Consider the following 20,527-nt stretch of genomic DNA (forward strand, 5'->3'; position numbering starts at 1 on the left):
ACTCAAGGAATATTTCCAACACACCTCTGAACAACATACTAACCCACAGAGACCTTCCTACCAAGACTACAAAAAGAAGGATTCTGGGTGGACTCCTCCTGAAGGTCAAAACAACAGACTGGACTTCTACATAGATTGCTTCCGCTGAAGTGCACGGGCTGAAATTGTGGAAAAGCAGCATCACTTGCCCCATAACCTCAGCCGTGCAGAACACAGTGCCATCCACAGCCTCAGAAACAACTCTGACATCATAATCTAAAAGGCTGATAAACGAGGTGCTGTCGTCATCATGAATAGGTTGGAATATGAACAAGAGGCTGCTAGGCAGCTCTCCAACACCCCTTTCTACAAGCCATTACCCTCTGATCCCACTGAGGGTTACCAAAAGAAACTACATCATCTGCTCAAGAAACTCCCTGAAAAAGCACAAGAACAAATCCGCACAGACACACCCCTGGAACCCCGACCTGGGGTATTCTATCTGCTACCCAAGATCCATAAACCTGGAAATCCTGGACGCCCCATCATCTCAGGCATTGGCACACTGACAGCAGGATTGTCTGGCTATGTAAACTCCCTCCTCAGGCCCTATGCTACCAGCACTCCCAGCTATCTTCAATACACCACTGACTTCCTGAGGAAACTACAATCCATCGGTGATCTTCCTGATAACACCATCCTGGCCACTATGGATGTAGAAGCCCTCTCCACCAACATTCCACACAAAGATGGACTACAAGCCATCAGGAACAGTATCCCCGATAATGTCACGGCAAACCTGGTGGCTGAACTTTGTGACTTTGTCCTCACCCATAACTATTTCACATTTGGGGACAATGTATACCTTCAAATCAGCGGCACTGCTATGGGTACCTGCATGGCCCCACAGTATGTCAACATTTTTATGGCTGACTTAGAACAACGCTTCCTCAGCTCTCGTCCCCTAATGCCCCTACTGTACTTGCGCTACATTGATGACATCTTCATCATCTGGACCCATGGAAAAGAAGCCCTTGAGGAATTCCACCATGATTTCAACAATTTCCATCCCACCATCAACCTCAGCCTGGACCATTCCACACAAGAGATCCACTTCCTGGACACTACGGTGCTAATAAGCGATGGTCACATAACCACCACCCTATACCGGAAACCTACTGACTGCTATGCCTACCTACATGCCTCCAGCTTTCATTCAGACCACACCACACGATCCATTGTCTACAGCCAAGCTCTATGATACAACTGCATTTGCTCCAACCCCTCAGACAGAGACAAACACCTACAAGATCTCTATTAAGCATTCTTACAACTATAATACCCACCTGCTGAAGTGAAGAAACAGATTGACAGAGCCAGAGGAATACCCAGAAGTCACCTACTACAGGACAGGCCCAACAAAGAAAAGAACAGAACGCCACTAGCCATCACCTTCAGCCCCCAACTAAAACCTCTCCAATGCATCATCAAGGATCTACAACCTATCCTGAAGGATGACCCATCACTCTCACAGATCTTGGGAGACAGGCCAGTCCTTGCTTACAGACAGCCCCCCAACCTGAAGCAAATACTCACCAGCAATCACGCACCACACAACAGAACCACGAACCCAAGAACCTATCCTTGCAACAAAGCCCGTTGCCAACTGTGTCCACATATCTATTCAGGGGAAGCCATCATAGGGCCTAATCACATCAGCCACCCTATCAGAGGCTCGTCCACCTGCACATCTACCAATGTGATATATGCCATCATGTGCCAGCAATGCCCCTTTGCCATGTACACTGGCCAAACTGGACAGTCTCTACGTAAAAGAATCAATGGACACAAATCAGACATCAAGAATTATAACATTCAAAAACCTGTCGGAGAACACTTCAATCTCTTTGGTCACTCGATTACAGACCTAAAAGTGGCAATTCTTCAACAAAAAATCTTCAAAAACAGACTCCAATGAGAGACTGCTGAATTGGAATTAATTTGCAAACTGGATACAATTAACTTAGTCTTGAATAAAGACTGGGAGTGGATGGGTCATTACACAAAGTAAAACTATTTCCCCATGTTTATTCCTTCCCCCCCGCAGCTGTTCCTCAGACATTCTTGTCAACTGCTGGAAATGGCCCACCCCGATTATCACTACAAAAGGTCCCCCCCGCCCCACCCCTGCTCTCCTGCTGGTAATAGCTCACCTTACCTGATCACTCTCGTTACAGCGTGTATGGTAACACCCATTGTTTCATGTTCTCTGTGTATATAAATCTCCCCACTGTATTTTCCACTGAATGCATCTGACGAAGTGAGCCGTAGCCCACGAAAGCTTATGCTCAAATAAATTGGTTAGTCTTAAGGTGCCACAAGTCCTCCTTTTCTTTTCACAGCTATCTGGCAGTCTCTTATGAAGAGTAGCAGCAGCAATTTAAGTTTAGAGTCTTCATACTGAACAAGAGGTAGACAAAATCAAAGATGTGTCTGAACGTACTTCTATAAATTAGGGCTGTCCATTAATCGCAGTTAAGTCACGTGATTAACAAAAAAATCAATTGTGATTAATCGCAGTTTTAATTGCACTATTAAACAAGAGAATACCAATTGAAAGTTATTAAATATTTATGGATGTTTTTCTACATTTTCAAATATAATGATTTAAATTACAACATAGAATACAAAGTGTATAGTGCTCACTTTATATTATTTTTTCTTGCAAATATTTGCACTGTAAAAATGATAAAAGAAATAGTTTTTTCAGTTCACCTCATGCAAGTACTGTATTGCAATTTCTTGATCGTGAAAGTGCAATTTACAAATGTAGATTTTTTTTGTTATATAACTGCACTCAAAAACAAAACAATGCAAAACTTTAGAGCCTACAAGTCCACTCAGTCCTACTTCTTGTTTAACTAATTACTAAGACAAACAAGTTTATTTACATATATGGGAGATAATGCTGCCCACTTCTTATTTATGTCACCATAAAGTGAGAGCAGGCGTTCACATGGGACTTTTGTACCTGGCATTGCAAGGTATTTACCTGCCAGATATGCTAAACGTTTGTATGCCCCTTCATGTTTCGGACACAATTCCAGAGGACATGCTTCCATGCTGATGATACTCGTTAAAAAAATAATGCTTTAATTAAATTTGTTACTGAACCCCTTGGGGGAGAACTGTATGTCTCCGGCTCTGTTTTACCCACATTCTGCCATATATTTCATGTTATAGTAGTCACGAATGACGACTCATAAGGCTGTTAATTTTAAGAACACTTTCGCTGAAGATCTGACAAAAGGCAAAGAAGGTACTACTGTGAGATTTCTAAAGATAGCTACAGCACTCCAAGGTTTAAGAATCTGAAAAGCCTTCCAAAATCTGAGAGGGATGAGGTGTGAAGCATGCTTTCAGACATCTTAAAAGATCAACACTCCGATAAAGAAACTACAAAACTCGAACCACCGAAAAAGAAAATCAGCCTTCTGCTGGTGGCATCTGACTCAGATGATGAAAATGAACATGCGTCGGTCCACAGTGCTTGGATGGTTATTGAGCTGAACCTGTCATCAGCATGGACACATGTCCTCTGATATAGTGGGTGAAGCATGAAGGGACATATGAATCTTCAGCACATCGGGCATGTAAATATCTTGCGATGCTGGCTGCAACAGTGCCATGCGAATTCCTGTTCTCACTTTCAGGTGATATTGTGAACAACAAGCAGACAGCATTATTTCCTGCAAATGTAAACAAGCTTGTTTGTCTGAGTGACTGGCGGAACAAGAAATAGGACTGAGTAGACTAATAGGGTCTAAAGTTTTACATTGTTTTACGTTTGAATGCAGTTATTTTTTGTACATAATTCTACATTTGTAAGTTCAACTTTCATCATAAAGAGATTGCACTACAGTACTTGATTAGATGAACTGAAAAATACCCTTTTTTTACAGTGCAAATATTTGTAATAAAAAATAAATATAAACTGAACACTGTACACTTTGTATTCTGTGTTGTAATTGAAATCAATATATTTGAAAATGTAGAAAAACATCCAAAAATATTGAATACATTTCACTTGCTTAATAGTGCGATTAATCATGATTCATTTTTTTAATCGCTTGACAGCCCTACTATAAATATAAATAAGTTACACTGAATTGGCAGAGATATGGCTATACCAGAATGGATCTATATTCATATACTTTTGCCTGCTCTCCAGACTCAGAAACCCCACATAGGACAACTGGCGGAAGTGATGTCCTTTACATTCTTACTTTCATGACTGGCAGTTTATCTGTGTTTCATCCAAGAAAGGAGCTCTCACTTACTTGACTGGAATGATTAAACCTTTTCATAGTATATGTTTTCAAAATGTGATGACACTAAGACTTAAAGTTTTTTTTAGTAAAGAAAGAAGAGAAAACTAGTCAGAATTTTTTTAAAAAAGTATTACCAATGCCAGAGATAACACCAAACAGATCTTTGTGGAGGTTGTTATCCGAAGCGTTTCCTGATTTTTGTGGTGTTACTAAAGGATTTGCAGCTGGCATACTAAGTGGTTCATCTTTTGCACTCTGTTCAGAAAATAAAAACAAATTATTATAATGTACATTTTGTGACATTCCAAAATTAATGTGTGCGCACATTACATCTCTCTCTCTCCCTCTTCGCAGGAATGTGATATCAGATGTTTTTAAAAGTCAAGGGTGACATTAAAGTATATGCCACAGCACACTGAAACAAACGTGGGATACTGAACGTTACCTCTAACATGTCAATATGTTTACTTCAATACTGCACACAGTTGGGTATATACTTTTTAGAATGACTTTATTTAGACTTGCCTTACTTTTGTTTACAACATCCAGAAATTTCTCCTTCTCCTGAAAACGTATTGTGAACGTCTCTTTTTTGTTTCACTTGGTAATTTTTATGTCATTGACTGAATTAGGTAATAAAAAAGAGTCCATCGACATGGGCTGTCTGCTGAGTACCAACAAAGACTCCTGTCTTTGTCTTCATTTTAACAACTACAGCCCCAGTCCTCCTAATATTTATGTATGTGATTAACTTTATGTATTTGAGTAGCCCCATTGACTTCAAGCACGTTAAGTACATGCGTTAATGCTAGCGGGATCAGGGTCTATAATAGCAAAAATGCAAGCTGTTGATGTAGTTAGCAGGACAGCTCAAACACTAATGCCCAATTTCTGAATAAAAAAGTAGAGAAGCAAATTTTTTTTTGTTGTAAATACTTTTTTTGAAAAGAAAAACGTCTATGATCATGATTTGGGGTCATTTTCATGATTTCCATGCCTTCTGTGAAATCATCATTTACATAGGGCCCTAATCATAATGCATATGCAAAAGAGGGCCTAATTAAGATAGCAAAGACAACCATAATTCTGGCATTATCTAATTTCAAAGTTTGACTTTGTAACCTTAATGTTCTTTTAACTTTTTTTGTGTGCAGCTGTAAACAGGCAATTGATTTCTTTTAAAAAAAGAAATGAACATATACATACCGAACCCAGTGCTGCATTTCCCATGCACCTAAAGTTCTAATAAACTTCAATGGAAATTTGGAGTGAGCAAAATACAGGAACATGACCACTGTGGTCTATAAAGAACAAACAAACCAATACCATTTCTTTGTCCTTCTGACATAAATGAGGTGGGGACATGGCTTGAGGTCTCTTCTGCTCTGGCTATCCTTGGTGGCATAACAGTCGCTACGGGGCCATTACAAGCTTATTTTAGATAGAGCAGCCATAAGGCTGGTCTAATTTATGCTCAGGACTGAGCTAGCCTGCTACAGACTCCAGGATATATGAAATACAATGGTGATTTAAGTGCACCTTGGTTGGACCCAAGGATCTAGTCCATAGCATTCAGCTTGCCATATGCACATTATTGAATATATTCTGCTAAAAATAACTCAGAATGTCAAATAATAAAGAGGCTCACTTACGCTGCTGGAAGGATTAACAGGAAAAGGTGACACGTCCTTGACATTAATTCGCTGGACATTTTCTAGCAGCAGTCCAAACACTGGCAGATACAAAGTGGCTATTCTTGCTTGATGGCTCTGAACAAAGATTCACGGTTCTTGTTAACAAACAAATAATGAAACCAGTGATTTAAAAAACAAACAAACAAAACAACCCATCAATGTGAATGTTTCTTCTACCGTTCTTCCCCTAATTACAGAACCCAATATTCAGCAATAGGAAAGATATGCTAAATCAGGGTCTAGGATAGAGGTCCCCAAACTGTGGGGCACACAGCCAAGGGAGGCATGGAGGAACTTCCAGGGGCCATTGCAGGGCCCGGGCCAGTCCCCACAGAGGGCAAGGAAGGAGTGCCACCCAGCTCTGCTCCAGTCCCACCCCCAGCCATGTTCCTGGCTCCTGGCCCTGGGCTTGGCCCCGTCCTCAGCCTTGGTGCGCTCCAATCCGGGTCCCGCCCCTGTCCCCAGCCTTGGCTGCTGCTCCATTCCCCGCCTGGGGCCAAGGCTGGGGCCGGGGCTGGGAGCAGAGCCGCTCCTGGCCGCAGGCCTGGCTCCCGGCCCCCACCGCAGCCTAGCTACAGCTGTGCTCCCGTCCCTGCCCCCATCCCCAGCCCCCTGTCTGCATCCCTTCCCGACCCCTTGAGCCATGGCCCCGCTCCCAGCCCTGGCTCTGGGGTGGTGTGCACAGGGGTAAGGTGAGGCACAACCCTCAAAAGTTTGGGGACTGCTAGTCTAGAACATGTATTCATTAGCATACAGATATACAATGGTGACCACTAAATATTTATTATTCAACAATGAATACTGCAACTAAAATTTATAGGTCAAGGAATTTGTTCTTTACTATTTCAACATGCCACTGGAGAACAAAATGATACGTGCTTGAAACTAAATACACAGGAAGGGTCAAAATTAAAACGATGCAAATTTAAGAAGTCCATCAGAACTGCAATTACAAAATCATGGATGCTTCACCCAGTGGCAGATTAATGATTTTGCTACCCCTAGGCCCAGAAATAATTGCCCCCACCCAGCAGCTCCCCCACTCCAGCTCACCTCCACTCCGCCTCCACCTCCTCCCCTAAGCACGCCATCGGGTCCTGCTTCTCCCTGCTCCCTGCCAGTGCTTGTGCACAAAACAGCTTCGTGAAGGAGGTGGAAAGGAGGGGGGGGAACGCGGCGCACTCAGGAGAGGAGGCGGGACTGGGGTGGGGATTGAGGAAGGGGACCAGTAGGGGCAGGGAGGGGGCAGAGAATGGGGGCAGGGAAGGGGTGGAGTTGGGGTGGGGATGGAGGGCGTGAACCGGCACCTGGGGAAGCAGTCTCTGGCTGCTATTATAAATTTGCCGCCCCTGCAAATTTGTCGGCCTAGGCGCTAATATGCCGCTGGCTTCACCACAACACAAGGCCCTCCAAATTTAGAAAACACCAGGAAACTCCAAAGTCATCCAATGTCTACTACAACTGGCAATTCCACTTTACGCTAACTAGTTGTCCTTCTAATAGATCATGGAACAACTAGCCAAAATTAGTTGAATATTAATAATGGTTAATAGTAATTACAAATAAATAAGTTAAAAAGCAATTTTGAACAAATAAGAAAATCTGACTACATTTGTCTACATTGTAATTTGCTTAAATGTAACGTGCAGTTATTTTAATAAGTATATTTTTACCATAATTAAAAAATGAAAACACAAATCAGTTTTCAGAACCCAATGTTTGTATCAATATCTATCAGCTATATACTAACTATATCACTGTAGATACACTTATTTTCTGTTGATACTTCATTTGCAAATTAACAGTATTTTCCCAACCATAAAACCTGAAAATGTATATACCTAAACTTTTTAATTTCCTAATTGTTGAAGTGCAGTAATCTTACCCTGGAAGCATATCTGTCATCAAAAGAATGCTTTATCATCAAATTCTTGAGCACACTAATTGCAATCTGCCGGATGTCTCTGAATTCTTGTAATGCATTTCCCACCTCCCGCAGGAGCAGTCCCACCAAGAAGTGATTCTTGCAAAATTCATCTGTTAACGAATAGTCGAGCTGGAGGTCTGAAAGTAGAGTATAAGCTGTAGTTTAGGAGGGTGCAATTAATTTGCCAATTAACATAAGCATGGACTTCCCCCTTTGTTCATGCTTAGTTGCAAAAACAGTTTAGACGTGGCTTGTTCAAAAACCCACTTTGCCTCAAAACTGTGTGGCTTTGTCAGGCAGACATCTGTCATATATACTATGTGTTCATTCAACATGTAGGTATTAGACAGTTAGTGAAATACAAAACTACCATAGCTTTAAGTATCATTTTATGAAAACTAGTAACAATGAACATTAAGAGTAAAAAACGGTTACCTACCTTCTCATAACTGTTTTTCTTCGAGATGTGTTGCTCATGTCTGTTCCAAGTAGGTGTGTGCATGCCGCATGCACAGTTGTCGGTACCTGTCGGGTTGGCTATGGAGCCTCCTGCAGTCATGCCTTCATGGTGGTGTATATATGCCCCTGACGACACGCAACATCCTCAGTTCCTTCTTACCGGAGTACTCCAACAGAGGGGTAGGCGGGTGAGTCTTGGACAGATCTACTAAAGACCTCCTTGCACTGCTGATATTTGACAAGCGAAACTTCAGCTTGTCATTAATCAAGTTTAATGACATTAATCAACCGTTCTGACCTTCCAGCTTGCCATGTTCGCCCTGCACCACAACTTCCAGTTCAGAGCATGGTCAGCTCTGTCATCTAACCCGGTGCTGACCTCCCTGCTGGCCTGGGTGCTGCAGGGTGGTATGCAGTCCCTGGGTGGTAAAGCAGCCCGACCCTCCAAGGCGACGGACCAGGAACATCTGGAGATAGACCACTGGGCCTGATGGTACACCCATGGGGACCAGAAGGGCCATTGTGCTGGAACCTGCCACTGCACTGGCCAAGGCATCATGGCAAGGACCTGTTCCACATCCTGCCTATGATGGTGCCGCTCCGACCAGTGCCGGCTGTGTCTGGAGATGTAGGACTCCACTTCTGAGTCTGAAGACTGAGACTCCAAACACGGAAACCACAGAGGTACCGAGGAGAAGGTGACCGGTCCTGCCACATGGCCGGTTTGCCTCTAGATGGCACTGCACTACAATGAGATGACGGAGGTCTTAGAGCCGGTGCGCCCTCTCTTCTGGCGGGGGACTGTGGTGCCATCAAGGCTACCAGGTCCCTGGCTGCCTCAAAGGTGTATGGAGTGGAGGGAAGGCCCAGTTGCGCCACATGGCATTACCTGACAGGGGACTGCACGGGCACCAGACCCTTCTGTGGGGTTTAAGTCACCAGTGCTGCCCCTTGCGGCGCATGTGCTGAGTGCCCCAGCATGCGACACACTTCACTAGTGCTTTGATGCCCGGACCATCTTGTTCCAGGCGAGCACCCCTGTCCGTTTTCTTGTGCCTCTTGCCAGGCACCGGCAAGTGGGAGTGTGCTGGGCTGGTGGAGTGAGCTTTGTTGCTGGAGAATAGCGGTGCCGAGGGGTATTGGGTACAGAATCTTTCCTTTGCACTGTAGTCTCTCTAAGTGAGGCCAGCGCACTCTGCACTGAAGTCCTGGGTGCTGGATAAAAGTGGCCTGGGGCTGGCTGGGGACGAAGAGCTGCTTCCATGAGCAGTTGCTTCAGTCTGAAGTCCCTCTCCTTTTCGATCCTAGGGTGAAAACCTCTGCAGATCCTGCAGCGATCCGTCTGATGGGTTTCGCCTAGGCACTTTAAACAGGAATCGTATGGATTGCCTTTTGACATGGGTTTGTGGCAGGACCCACATGGCTTCAAATTTTGGGTCCAAGGCATGCCCTGGTCCCGGGGAAGGGAATCGAGGTGGGGGCGGGGGGAGAACCCCCAACAAAAACTTACTAACTAATCTAAAGTACTACACAAACACTAACTCTAATCCAACTATTTACGGAAATTGAACAAGAGAGTCCACTCGGGGGAAGGGCTTGCGGAGGCTAAAGAAAGAACGTAGCTCCAGCAACCGTCATGGGCAGTAAGAAGGGACTGAAGAGGCAGTAGGTCAGCAGGGTCCTATATACACCGCCATGAAGGCGCGACTCCAGGGGTCTCCATGGCTGACCTAACGGGTCCCGCTAGGGGAAAAGCCTTCCGATGACTGTGCACATGGCGTGTACACACCTACTTGGAATGGACATGAGCAACACATCTCAAAGAAAGAAGATTTTAGGTTAATTCACTTGGGCAAAAATTTCTGACCTTGAACAGCTAAAATTAGACTTCTAAACCAGTATTTAGGCACCAATATACAGAGGTGCTGAGCACCTACTTTCTTCAACAGCAATTGTAGATGCTGAACACCTCTGAATAATGAGAGTGCTTAAGTGTCTAACTCCATTCCCATAACTGGATCCGTGTGAGCGAGCTCTTGTGCCTACATGGACCCACTTTCAGGACTGGGTCTTAAATATAGATTATGGGATTTAATTTTAGACATTCGTGTTTTAAAAATTTGTGCCCTAGTGAACTGCATATTTCACACCAGGGATTTATTAGGCATACTAATAAAGGAGTTACTGGTAAGGATATATAGTTTATTTACTGATATTTTTCAAGGAAATCAAAATACTTCAGTAATTTTTTAGCAGATATTGAAAACACTTATGAATGAAACAATGAAGTAAGGAAATGGTATCAAGTAGGCAAATAAAAGTCTTCTAAATTAAACAATTTTTTCTTCTCAGTTTCTCAACATGAATATAAATAATTACTAAGCATATTTGAAAAAGGATTCAGTTAACATATGGTATATTATAATATACATGCATTATATTATTCTCTGGAATAGTTCACATCTATGAAATAGAAGTTTAAGAATAATTTACATAAGTATCTTTGCACATTAAGTATTGTGTTTTAAAGATGTAGCTGCATATAAAGTAACGACTGGTTTAAAACGAAAACTCCCACCATAATAATAAAAACACTGCATTTGTACTTACTTACATAAAATACCTCTAGCAATAGGTCGAATGAAAATTAAAATCTATGCTATACTGTGGTATAAAGAAACACCAAATAAAGTCAAGCAATGCTTAAAATTTAAAAGTGTATTTTTCAAATGAGAATAAAATAATCCTATAGCTATCTAATTTATGCAGTGAGTGCAGAAAGAGCTTCTCTAAGATGTGATATGTTTTGAAAGTTTTATTTATGAGCATGCACATCAATTTATCAGGTTTTACCTCATTAATCTCCTCCAAGATTTCTCAGGTTCACTGTTATTGTTCTGCATCTAGTCTCTTTATAAACCCTGCACAATGCTTAATATTTGTCTTTTTCCTAACTGATATTTTTGCCATTTAGTTAACTATGATAACTATCACCCTGTTTTACTTTAAGAATTAATATGGACGAGTAATATCTGTTTAATCAGCAGAGAGGTACGGTTAGACCTGCAAGCCAGTCACTAGGGAAGCAGAACAAAACAGGCAGGCACTTTAGGGAACAGAGCATTCCCCTAATGTAGGGAATCACCAGGTCTGGTACTGTACCCAAGCTGCAGACTCATCGTAATGGATCTTTGGACCTTAGCAGGATGAAGAATTAAGAGAAAACCATTGCAGGCAGAACTTCATCAAAGCTGTAAGAAGGCTGCTGCCCCAATTTTTTAATGTGACGTTCTTAAAGAGAGCCTATTTCACTTCTCTTACAGCCCCAGCTGAATCATAGGAACAAAAAAGGTATGACTGGTGCCCTGTTCTATACAGGAAATGGGAACTCCCAGCTCCACCCCTCTGCATTCCTCAACATAAGGAAAAGGACAAAACTAGGGTCATCCTCCCCACATAGAACAGAGCACTAGCAAGCATGTTTATTCATTTCAGCAGCTGCTTGGGTCTATGAAAGCACAACGTTTTGGTAAATTCTCCTCAGAGATGCCATTAAAGAGGAGAAGAGCAAAGCTAAAAGGACAGATCTACCACAGGCCTCCTTGCACTGCTGATATTTGACATCTGCTGTCTGTCTGTTAGTGCCTTTTTACGTCTGCAACTTCAGCAGAACTATGTAAGCAACAGCCTAGAACTCTCTCGCAGCAGCAGCATTTTATCCAATGAGTGTTGCCGTCCAAGGCATTCCTGAGGGCTAGGACGAGGCAAGTGCAGGACATGGAGCACCCTGTGGCCCACAAGGAGCATGACATCACCTGCAGTTACCTCACTCTGAATCCCAAATCTTAAATCACCCTGAAGTGCTTCCCATTAGCAAAATTATGTTTTATCAAGCCAATAAGGTATGATACTGTACATTGGTTGCAAAAAAGTTAATCTGTCAAGAATCCGTGCATTAGATAGGGCTTCTTAGAAGCTAAGGAGCTTGATGCACTATTTAAATAGTCTTAAACTGTTTTGGTTACTTCTGACAGCACCTCTTTCTTCATGTGATCCTTGATGACAGTTTAGAACATCTGAGTTACTCAAATTAAGTCTGTTTTTATACACACAACTGGATGGACATTATTATTAAGTACATATCTTTTCTCTTTTACAAATCAGGGAAAATGATAAGATATTTATTGCAATACAGAACGTACGAATGTGAAGAAAGTGAAAAATTTTATAGAAGAGGCTCACTTAAAGTTCATTCCAGTTTTATAGGTACTGCTGGTATCCCCTCTTAAGTATCGCTAATATAACTAGAACCAGTAACGTGTTAAGGCCTCGGTTCTACAACTGGATAAGAGTGGGTGGACCACTGTGCCTGCACAGAGCCTACTGTCTTCAATGGGGATCCACTCATACAGATGCAGTGTAAGGATTGGGGCTTAAAACTAGAATGTGGTATGTCCAGTGTATATACAATAATAGTTCATCATTAGAATGATGAATGTTGTAAAGCAGCAAAGGACTTTTAAGGTAGCTAATCTAAGGTATTCACGTCAAACGGTACACTCATGCATTTTTATTCCCTACTAGACCTACTGTTTTTCAAATCATCACTACGTTTGAAGTTCTAAATTCTTCTTGGTGAGCTGGTTTACTATAAATCCAAGTTAATAATATAATCTAGTAGTGTCTCCATGAGCCACAAATGGAATAGTTGCAGATTACTTATTTTGGCACAAAGCTGTACTGCTTTTAAATTAGAAAAGTAAGAAATAGAAAAAAGTAAAGAAGAGCAAACATCCCACGCCACACCTACTGACAGGAGTGTCATAGGACTCCACAGTTGGTAAAAGAAAATCTATATTCATAAAATGGAAACAAATTGGAACACACAAAAACAATAAGCTATATGTAATTAATATCTTATTGTTATTAAGCAAAGTAGGAAATATTAGAGCGAAAATCAAAGATATACCTCTGGCACAGTGTCTTTGGCTAATGCTGTATTATATTACCTAGATACTTTCAGTGCAGTGCTTCACTAACAAACTACTACTTTGGGATTTAATAGAAAAAAGAATTACAACACAAGGCTTCCATTTAAAAATTTCACAACTCCCAAGTTTCAGAGTAGGAGCCGTGTTAGTCTGTATCCGCAAAAAGAAAAGGAGTACTTGTGGCTCCTTAGAGACTAACAAATTTATTTGAGCATAAGCTTTCATGAGCTACAGCTTACTTCATCGGATGCATGCTCATTTCATCGGGCATGCATCCGATGAAGTGAGCTGTAGCTCACGAAAGCTTATGCTCAAATAAATGTGTTAAATCTAAGGTGCCACAAGTACTCCTGTTTTTTTTTTTACAACTTCCAAGAAATACTAATGGTGACATTAGGTAACATTTTCTTTCAAATAGACGGTCCTTTCTAAAATTTTAACATTTATATAGTTAAAAATGTAGATTTACCTTGATATCTCTGAATTCTGCCTTTTCCAAATGGCATAGGTAGATTCAAAGGGATGTAGTGTTCATGGTTACACACCACTCGAAGAAATTCAAATTTGAATTCAAAAAGGGTCTGCAAAAATATATCAGATGTAAATTACACAATTTAATAATTTAGTAATTTTCTGGTAGCATAGCTAAAAAGGAAACAGATTTCTTAACACTGGTGATTTCTCTCTCCTTTACAAATCTACAATCCTAGGGACTACATGGGTCATCATGCCATGCAGACCCAGGAGAGCTTTTTAGTACAATACAGCATTTGAAAGCCAGATCTAATTCTGTGTTCCATTTTCTACTTTTATCAAGTCTATGTTGTGTGGCATGCAAGATTTGAGAGTTGTTTGAGAGTTGCTTGATTGCATGGCACATGCAATTAGAAGGGCTGTCGATTTGTAGTAACATCTTAGACATCAGAGGGCTCGCTTTCAATTATTGTCAGTTTGTTCCTTGAGACTTTCATGGTCTTGCACAAAGTGCTCATTGATGTTGTTTCATCCATTTTCCAGCTAGGGATGCTAAAGAATTGTACCAGTTCACACTCTTCCTCTTTGAAGATGACACAACCAATCTCAATGTTCTGAGAGGCAAAAATGCCAAAGGTGTCTTGAAGGCAAAAAGTAACACAGCGATTGCACAGGAATGGGAGACTAATCTGAAAAATGCCTGAATATAACTGAAGAGCATTCTGGGATCTCAACACATAATTTGCTACATAGGTGTACCAAAAAGAGAAACACATTTTTAAGTTATTAAAGGAGTGGAGTACCTTTGGATCCCCTGGAGCAAAGCAGCTGATGTAGTTATTGATTTGCTTGAACACGAAACCCCGATCCATAAAAGTGAAACATCTCTGAAAAAGATAAAATATAAACCATTCTAAAGCAGTTCCAGATGCAGTGTTCACTAAATTAGGTATCCATCTTTTAAAAGTTTATCTTCCAAGAATATTTTTAACATATAATTTGAATATAAATGCTATTAAAAGCAAGCATTGTACAGTAGAAAGCTACTTCATTTTAAAAGGAAAATTTGACAAAGAGACCTAACTTGGCTTCCATTTTATAGAGCAACCGTTGATACTCAAAAAAAGCAAAAACACAATCAGTCCAGGTTTTGAAACGTGGCCCACAGAGTAGAGGTAGGAAAAGCTTTTAATTACAGAATTACCCCTTTCACTATAAAATGTGTAAAACTGTTACTTAAATGAACAAAATCTTTTTTTTTTTTTTTGACAGTAATGAATCAAAAGCTCTATGAATAGGGACCAATGTCTTCATCTATGTTTGTGTAGTGCCTAGAATGGGGCCAATCTTGACTGGGGCTGTAGCTGCGACTGTAATACAAACAATACATAATTTAGATGATCCCGGGTTAATAGGGCATCACCATTAACAGTAAAGCTATTAACAAAAAGCAAAACACCAAATTTTCAAAGAGATGATTTGGTGTTGCATCCCTAAAACTGACAATATGCCTAATTGGGCACACCAATTGTGCTTACATACGTGTTAATATTTTCAGCAGGAGAAATGTGAGTGACAGAACTATAATTCACCTAAATGAGAACATGAAAATAAGCAGGCAGGGTCTGGGATATGATAATTTGTTTAGTCATGAATGTGCATATTCAACATCATTAGGTGTGCAACTGGGCACCTGAATTGTAGGCAGGTAAATTAAATAAATTATATAAAATCTCTATGTACTTATTTGGTCCACATCACTGTAGTATGTGAGGGCCTCTGTTCTCTACCTCCTCCAAACCCAAACATGAGGTTATGTCTGATTTTGAAGTCCCTTTGAAAAGGATTCAAAAACATTTAAAATTTCTTTTCCAAAGTTAAAAAAATAATAAAATAAATAAAAAGACCACAAATGAGATTCTAACCAATTGTGACAAAACACATAACAGAACAATGATAAAATAGACACAATGGAAGTTTTTGAATATAGTAAAATCATACTTAAACAAGTTAGGATTCAAACAACACAGAGGGAGAAAGGCCTTTTGAATCAGATACAAGTGAATTCCATGCAGCCAAGGACAAACAATCTAACCAGATAAAAGGGTAGGTGTACAGAGCTTTATGGAAGCTCACCCACACTTTTTTAGTGCTCATAGTTTTAAGGTAACAAATCTTAGTTACAATACTGATGCATATTCCCATAAAATTAATGGAACACTGTTCTTATTGAAATAACCCCAAATTGAAACAAATTGTGAGTAAGAAAGGGACTCCAAGGAAAACAAAGGCTCTTTTCAAATAAACAAGATATTGACCTCAGCATCATTAGTTTTGTCTGCCTTTTTTGTTTTGCTTTTTGTTAGAGCTTACTCATTGAATAAAAGAAGAAGAGCTATTGGGATCCTGACTACATAGTGCAAACGCAGGTGCATTATTCACAGTGCATACAGTTAAGCTTATGCTTAATTCTTTGTAGGATTGGGGAAATAACTTGATGGCACAACCATGAAGGAATAAAAATTGCAATAAGCAAGGAAGTATGCAATTGCTAGCACAAAAATAAAACCTGCATTTTTTATAATATATTCTATACCCTGTTTTGCTTAGACAGTCTTATTTCTAATTCCAATGAGTACTTAACCTGTTCTTTTATACATCTCTGTTTGCACTTACAAAAGCATGCTTAAAATGCCTGTGACAGAGTGCAAAGTGGACAAAGCCTGCACTCTGGTCACTTAGATGTTAATTAGTCCCCCTTGAGAAAGCTGATGGGGGGAGGGTAAACAGACAATCAGGCTTGCCAGATGGATGGAATAAGAAGCCAATTAGCCCACTAGTCCAAAACTGATAGCGAGACAGGGGATTAGGACTAGTTGAACTCAGTTACATGGAGGCCTCAGGGGAGGGAGACCTCTGTTCCCCTCAGGTTCTGGGGAGAGTGTCAAAAAGGCACAGTAGTAAATAGATGGTTGCATGGGGATTGTTGTGGAAATGGTGGATGGAACTTGAAATAAAAGGGTTCGGAGAAGGCATATCCACTGGAGTTCATGCAGTTTCTGAGAGGAAGAAGGTGGGAGAAGAGCCATGCCCCATTACAATGCCTTATACATACATGCTGCTGTGTGAGACCTTGCTAAGTGAAAATCCAAAAAAACTAAAATTACTGCAAGTAATAAGCCTAGAGCCTATATTATTGTGGGTACCTACCTTTATAAAGACAGCAAGACTATGATTTGCATTTTTTGAAGCCTCTGGATTGTCTCTGTACTTCTGAGTGATGTGTGGCATTAGCATATTAACAAATGTTTCTACAGCATGGTGAAAAGAAGCAGGAAATCTCTGGTTTCGTAACAACTGGAAGAATAATTTAAAAAACACATTCAGAATTTTAAATTTCCAAAGTAACCTTGCATATGGCAGACAATGATTTGCTATAGGTAAAGCTATTTCTCAAGTTCATTTAGGAAAGGAGAAAAGGGAGAAAACAACAGCTAAAATTAAAATTATGAAATACTCTAGTTCTGATGAAAAAATAAAAGTTATGAAAAATTCAGCAGCTTTTTGCAAACTTTTCTGGACTGTGAAAAAGGCCAATTTTGGTTGAGAAAAGTTTTGAATGAAGTATTTTAACCAGCTCTAGTTTCCATCTGCAGAATTATTTAGAATCCAATGTAGAAAGCAATTTTCTTTTAAGATGACAAAGTATGTACATGTAAGTATGGAACTTGAAAGCATTAGGTGTTTCATCATAGAAGCATATTGAAATAGCTTTCATGGCAATACCTAAGACAGATTTCCAATTTTAAAGGCATAGTTAAGGGCAGTAATCTAGAAATCAGTTATTCTAATTCTTACTTAAGGTACCTAGCTACACATACCTTAGTTACCTAGTCATTCCCAATAACTCCCTTGACCAAATACATATGTTGCTGTTTTATCAGCTATTTGTGGAGAAAATGTGGCTATTGTGAAAAAATATCCTCCAATATTGTACCATTTTTTCCTATCATCCTTTTCAACTCAGGCCTCCCCCATTTGGCTCAACTGTACCTAAGGTATCATCACTGATCATGCACTCTCCTCCCACATCTTCTATAGCTGTATACCTGGGTTATATCATCTCCAAAGTATTTCTCCTTTAATACACTATTTTGACTTTACCTCTGATGAAATTCTCACCTATGCCTTCATTTTCTCTTGCGTTGATGTTTGCAATGCCCTGCTCTTTGGCTACCTCAGGTCTCAGCTCTTCAAACTACAGTACACAAAAAATTTTGTTTATGGCTTTTTTCATTCTGGGATCCAGTTCAAAATTGCCTTCCTTGCCTTTAAATAGCTTTCCAACCTACCTAACAGATGTTCTCTCTAGAGCCCTCTTTTTAACCAACTTCCTCTTTTTAATAAGCATCTTTTTATCTCTGTTTCCTACAATCCTGCCCCTAGTACAAAACCTTTCTCTGAAGCTTCCTGCCATGAGAACATAACACAAGAATGGCCATACTGGGTCAGACCAATGGTTCATCCAGTCCAATATCCTGTCTTCCAACAATGGCCAGTGCCAGATGCTTCAGAGTTGATGAACAGAAAACTACAGTTATCCAGTCACACCTTCTGACGGTCAGATGTTTAGGAACACTCAGAGCATGGGGTTGCGTCCCTGACCATCTTGGCTAATAGCCATTAATGGACCTATTCTCCACAAACATTTCTAATTTTTCTTTGAACCTAGTTATACTTTTGGCCTTCACAACATCCCTGGCAAGGAGTTCCACAGGTTGATCGTACATTGTGTGAATAAGTACTTCCTGATGGTTGTTTTAAAACTGCCTGTTAATTTTATTGAGTGAACCCTGGTTCTTGTGTTATGTGAACGAGTAAATATTCACTTTCTCCACACCTTTCATTATTTTAGAGACCTCTATTCTATCCCTCCTTAGACATCTCTTTTCTACGCTGAATAGTTCCAGTCTTTTCAATCTCTCCTCAGATGGAAGTTGCTCTATACACCTAAATTTTTGTTGCCCTTCTCTGTACCTTTTCCACTTCTAATCTATCTTTTTCGAGATGTGGCGAGCAGAACTGCATGCAGTATTCAAGGTGTGGATATACCATGGATTTATATAGTGAAACTGCCTTCTTGTATCAGTCCACAACTCAGACTTCCATTTCTTTAAACATTTAGTCTTAAACACAGGTCCTTTGTCTGTTGTCTTAGCATTTTAGAATCATAGAATCTTAGGACTAGAGGGGACCTCAAGAGGTCATCTAGTCCAGTCACCTGCACTCAAGGCAGGACTAAGTATTATCTAGACCATCTCTGACAAGTGTTTGTCTAATCTGCTCTTAAAAATCTCCAATGACGGAGATTCCACCACTTCCCTGGGCAATTTATTCAAGTGTTTAACCAACCTGACAGGAAGTTTTTCCTAATGTCCAACCTAAACCTCCCTTGCTGCAATTTAAGCCCATTGCGTCTTCTCCTTAACTTCTGAGGATAGGACAACATTTTTTTTCCCCTTCTCCGTGTCACAACCTTTTAAGTACTTGAAAACTATTATGTCCCCTCTGTCTTCTCTTCTCCAGACTAAACAAAGCCAATTTTTTCAATCTTCCCTCATACGTCATGTAGACCTTTAATCATTTTTGTTGCTCTTCTCTGGACTTCCTCCAAATTGTCCACATCTTTCCTGAAATGTGGCACCCAGAACTGGACACAAGACTCGAGCTGAGGCCTAACCAGCACAGAGTAGAGCATAAGAATTACTTTGTGTGTCTTGCTCACAATACTCTGGCTAATACATTCCATTAGGCCCGGCAACTGCGGGGAGGGAGGGAAGCAAAGGGGGCAATTGCCCAGGGGCCTGGGCAATTTAAAATGGCCTGGGGGCCCCGGCCGCTGCTGCCAGTGGTAGCGCAGCAGGGCTAAGGCAGGCTTCCTGCCCTCCCTCACTCCGCACTGCTCCCGGAAGTGGCTGGCACGCCCCCGAGGCCCTTGGGGAGGGGGTCTCCGTGCACTGTCCCCGCCCCAACTCCGCAGCTCCCATTGGCTGGGAACTGTGGCCAACGGGAGCTGAGGGAGTGGTGCCTGTTGGCAGTAGCACACGGAGACCCCTTGGGCCCCCCGCCTAGGATCTGCTGCCAGAGGAGTGTGCCAGTTGTTTTCGGGAGCTGCCCGAGGTAAACCCCGACCCCCTGATCCCTACTGCACCCCATCCACCTGCCCCAGCCTAGAGCCCGCACCGTGCACCTAAGCTCCCTCCTAGAGCCTGCACCCCTCATCCCCTCCCACACCCAAACTCCCGCCCACAACCTGCCCCTCTCCCCTTCCCGCATCCAAACTCCCTCCCAGAGCCCGACCTTGCACCCACTCCCAAACTCCCTCCCAGATTCCAACCCCCCGCCCACTCTCAAACTACCTCCCAGACCCTGCACCCCCTCCTGCACAGAGCCTGCACCCCCTCCCACACCCCGGTGAAAGTGAGTGAGGGTGAGAGAGAGAGTAACGGACGGAGGGGAGATAGAGTGAGCAGGGGCGGGTTTCGGAGAAGGGGAGGGGCAGGAGCATGGTCTATGGGAAAGGGCGGGGCAAGGGTCTTTGGGTTTGCGTGATTAAACAGTTGGCAACCCTACCAGGTGGGCATGTGGAAGCACAGCCAGCAGCTCGCTGGG

At 41.5% G+C, this 20,527-nt stretch overlaps 1 protein-coding gene across 22 annotated transcripts in view; it reads right to left on the minus strand.

Moving 5' to 3' along the window:
• The window catches only part of DOCK9 (dedicator of cytokinesis 9), a 322,440-nt gene that overhangs the window by 97,846 nt on the left and 204,067 nt on the right, over positions 1 to 20,527 (minus strand). For all 22 annotated transcript variants that reach the window (XM_037896327.2, XM_037896254.2, XM_037896349.2 and 19 more), the window contains exons 28-33: positions 17,066 to 17,212; positions 14,659 to 14,742; positions 13,851 to 13,962; positions 7,890 to 8,068; positions 5,963 to 6,079; positions 4,445 to 4,565 (exon numbers count right to left, since the gene is read on the minus strand). In XM_037896327.2, coding sequence (XP_037752255.1) covers positions 4,445 to 4,565; positions 5,963 to 6,079; positions 7,890 to 8,068; positions 13,851 to 13,962; positions 14,659 to 14,742; positions 17,066 to 17,212 — 760 coding nt within the window. The remainder of the gene's footprint in view (positions 1 to 4,444; positions 4,566 to 5,962; positions 6,080 to 7,889; positions 8,069 to 13,850; positions 13,963 to 14,658; positions 14,743 to 17,065; positions 17,213 to 20,527) is intronic.

The sequence above is a fragment of the Chelonia mydas genome, chromosome 1, assembly GCF_015237465.2.
Source record: "Chelonia mydas isolate rCheMyd1 chromosome 1, rCheMyd1.pri.v2, whole genome shotgun sequence".
NCBI classification, from domain to species: Eukaryota; Metazoa; Chordata; order Testudines; family Cheloniidae; genus Chelonia; species Chelonia mydas.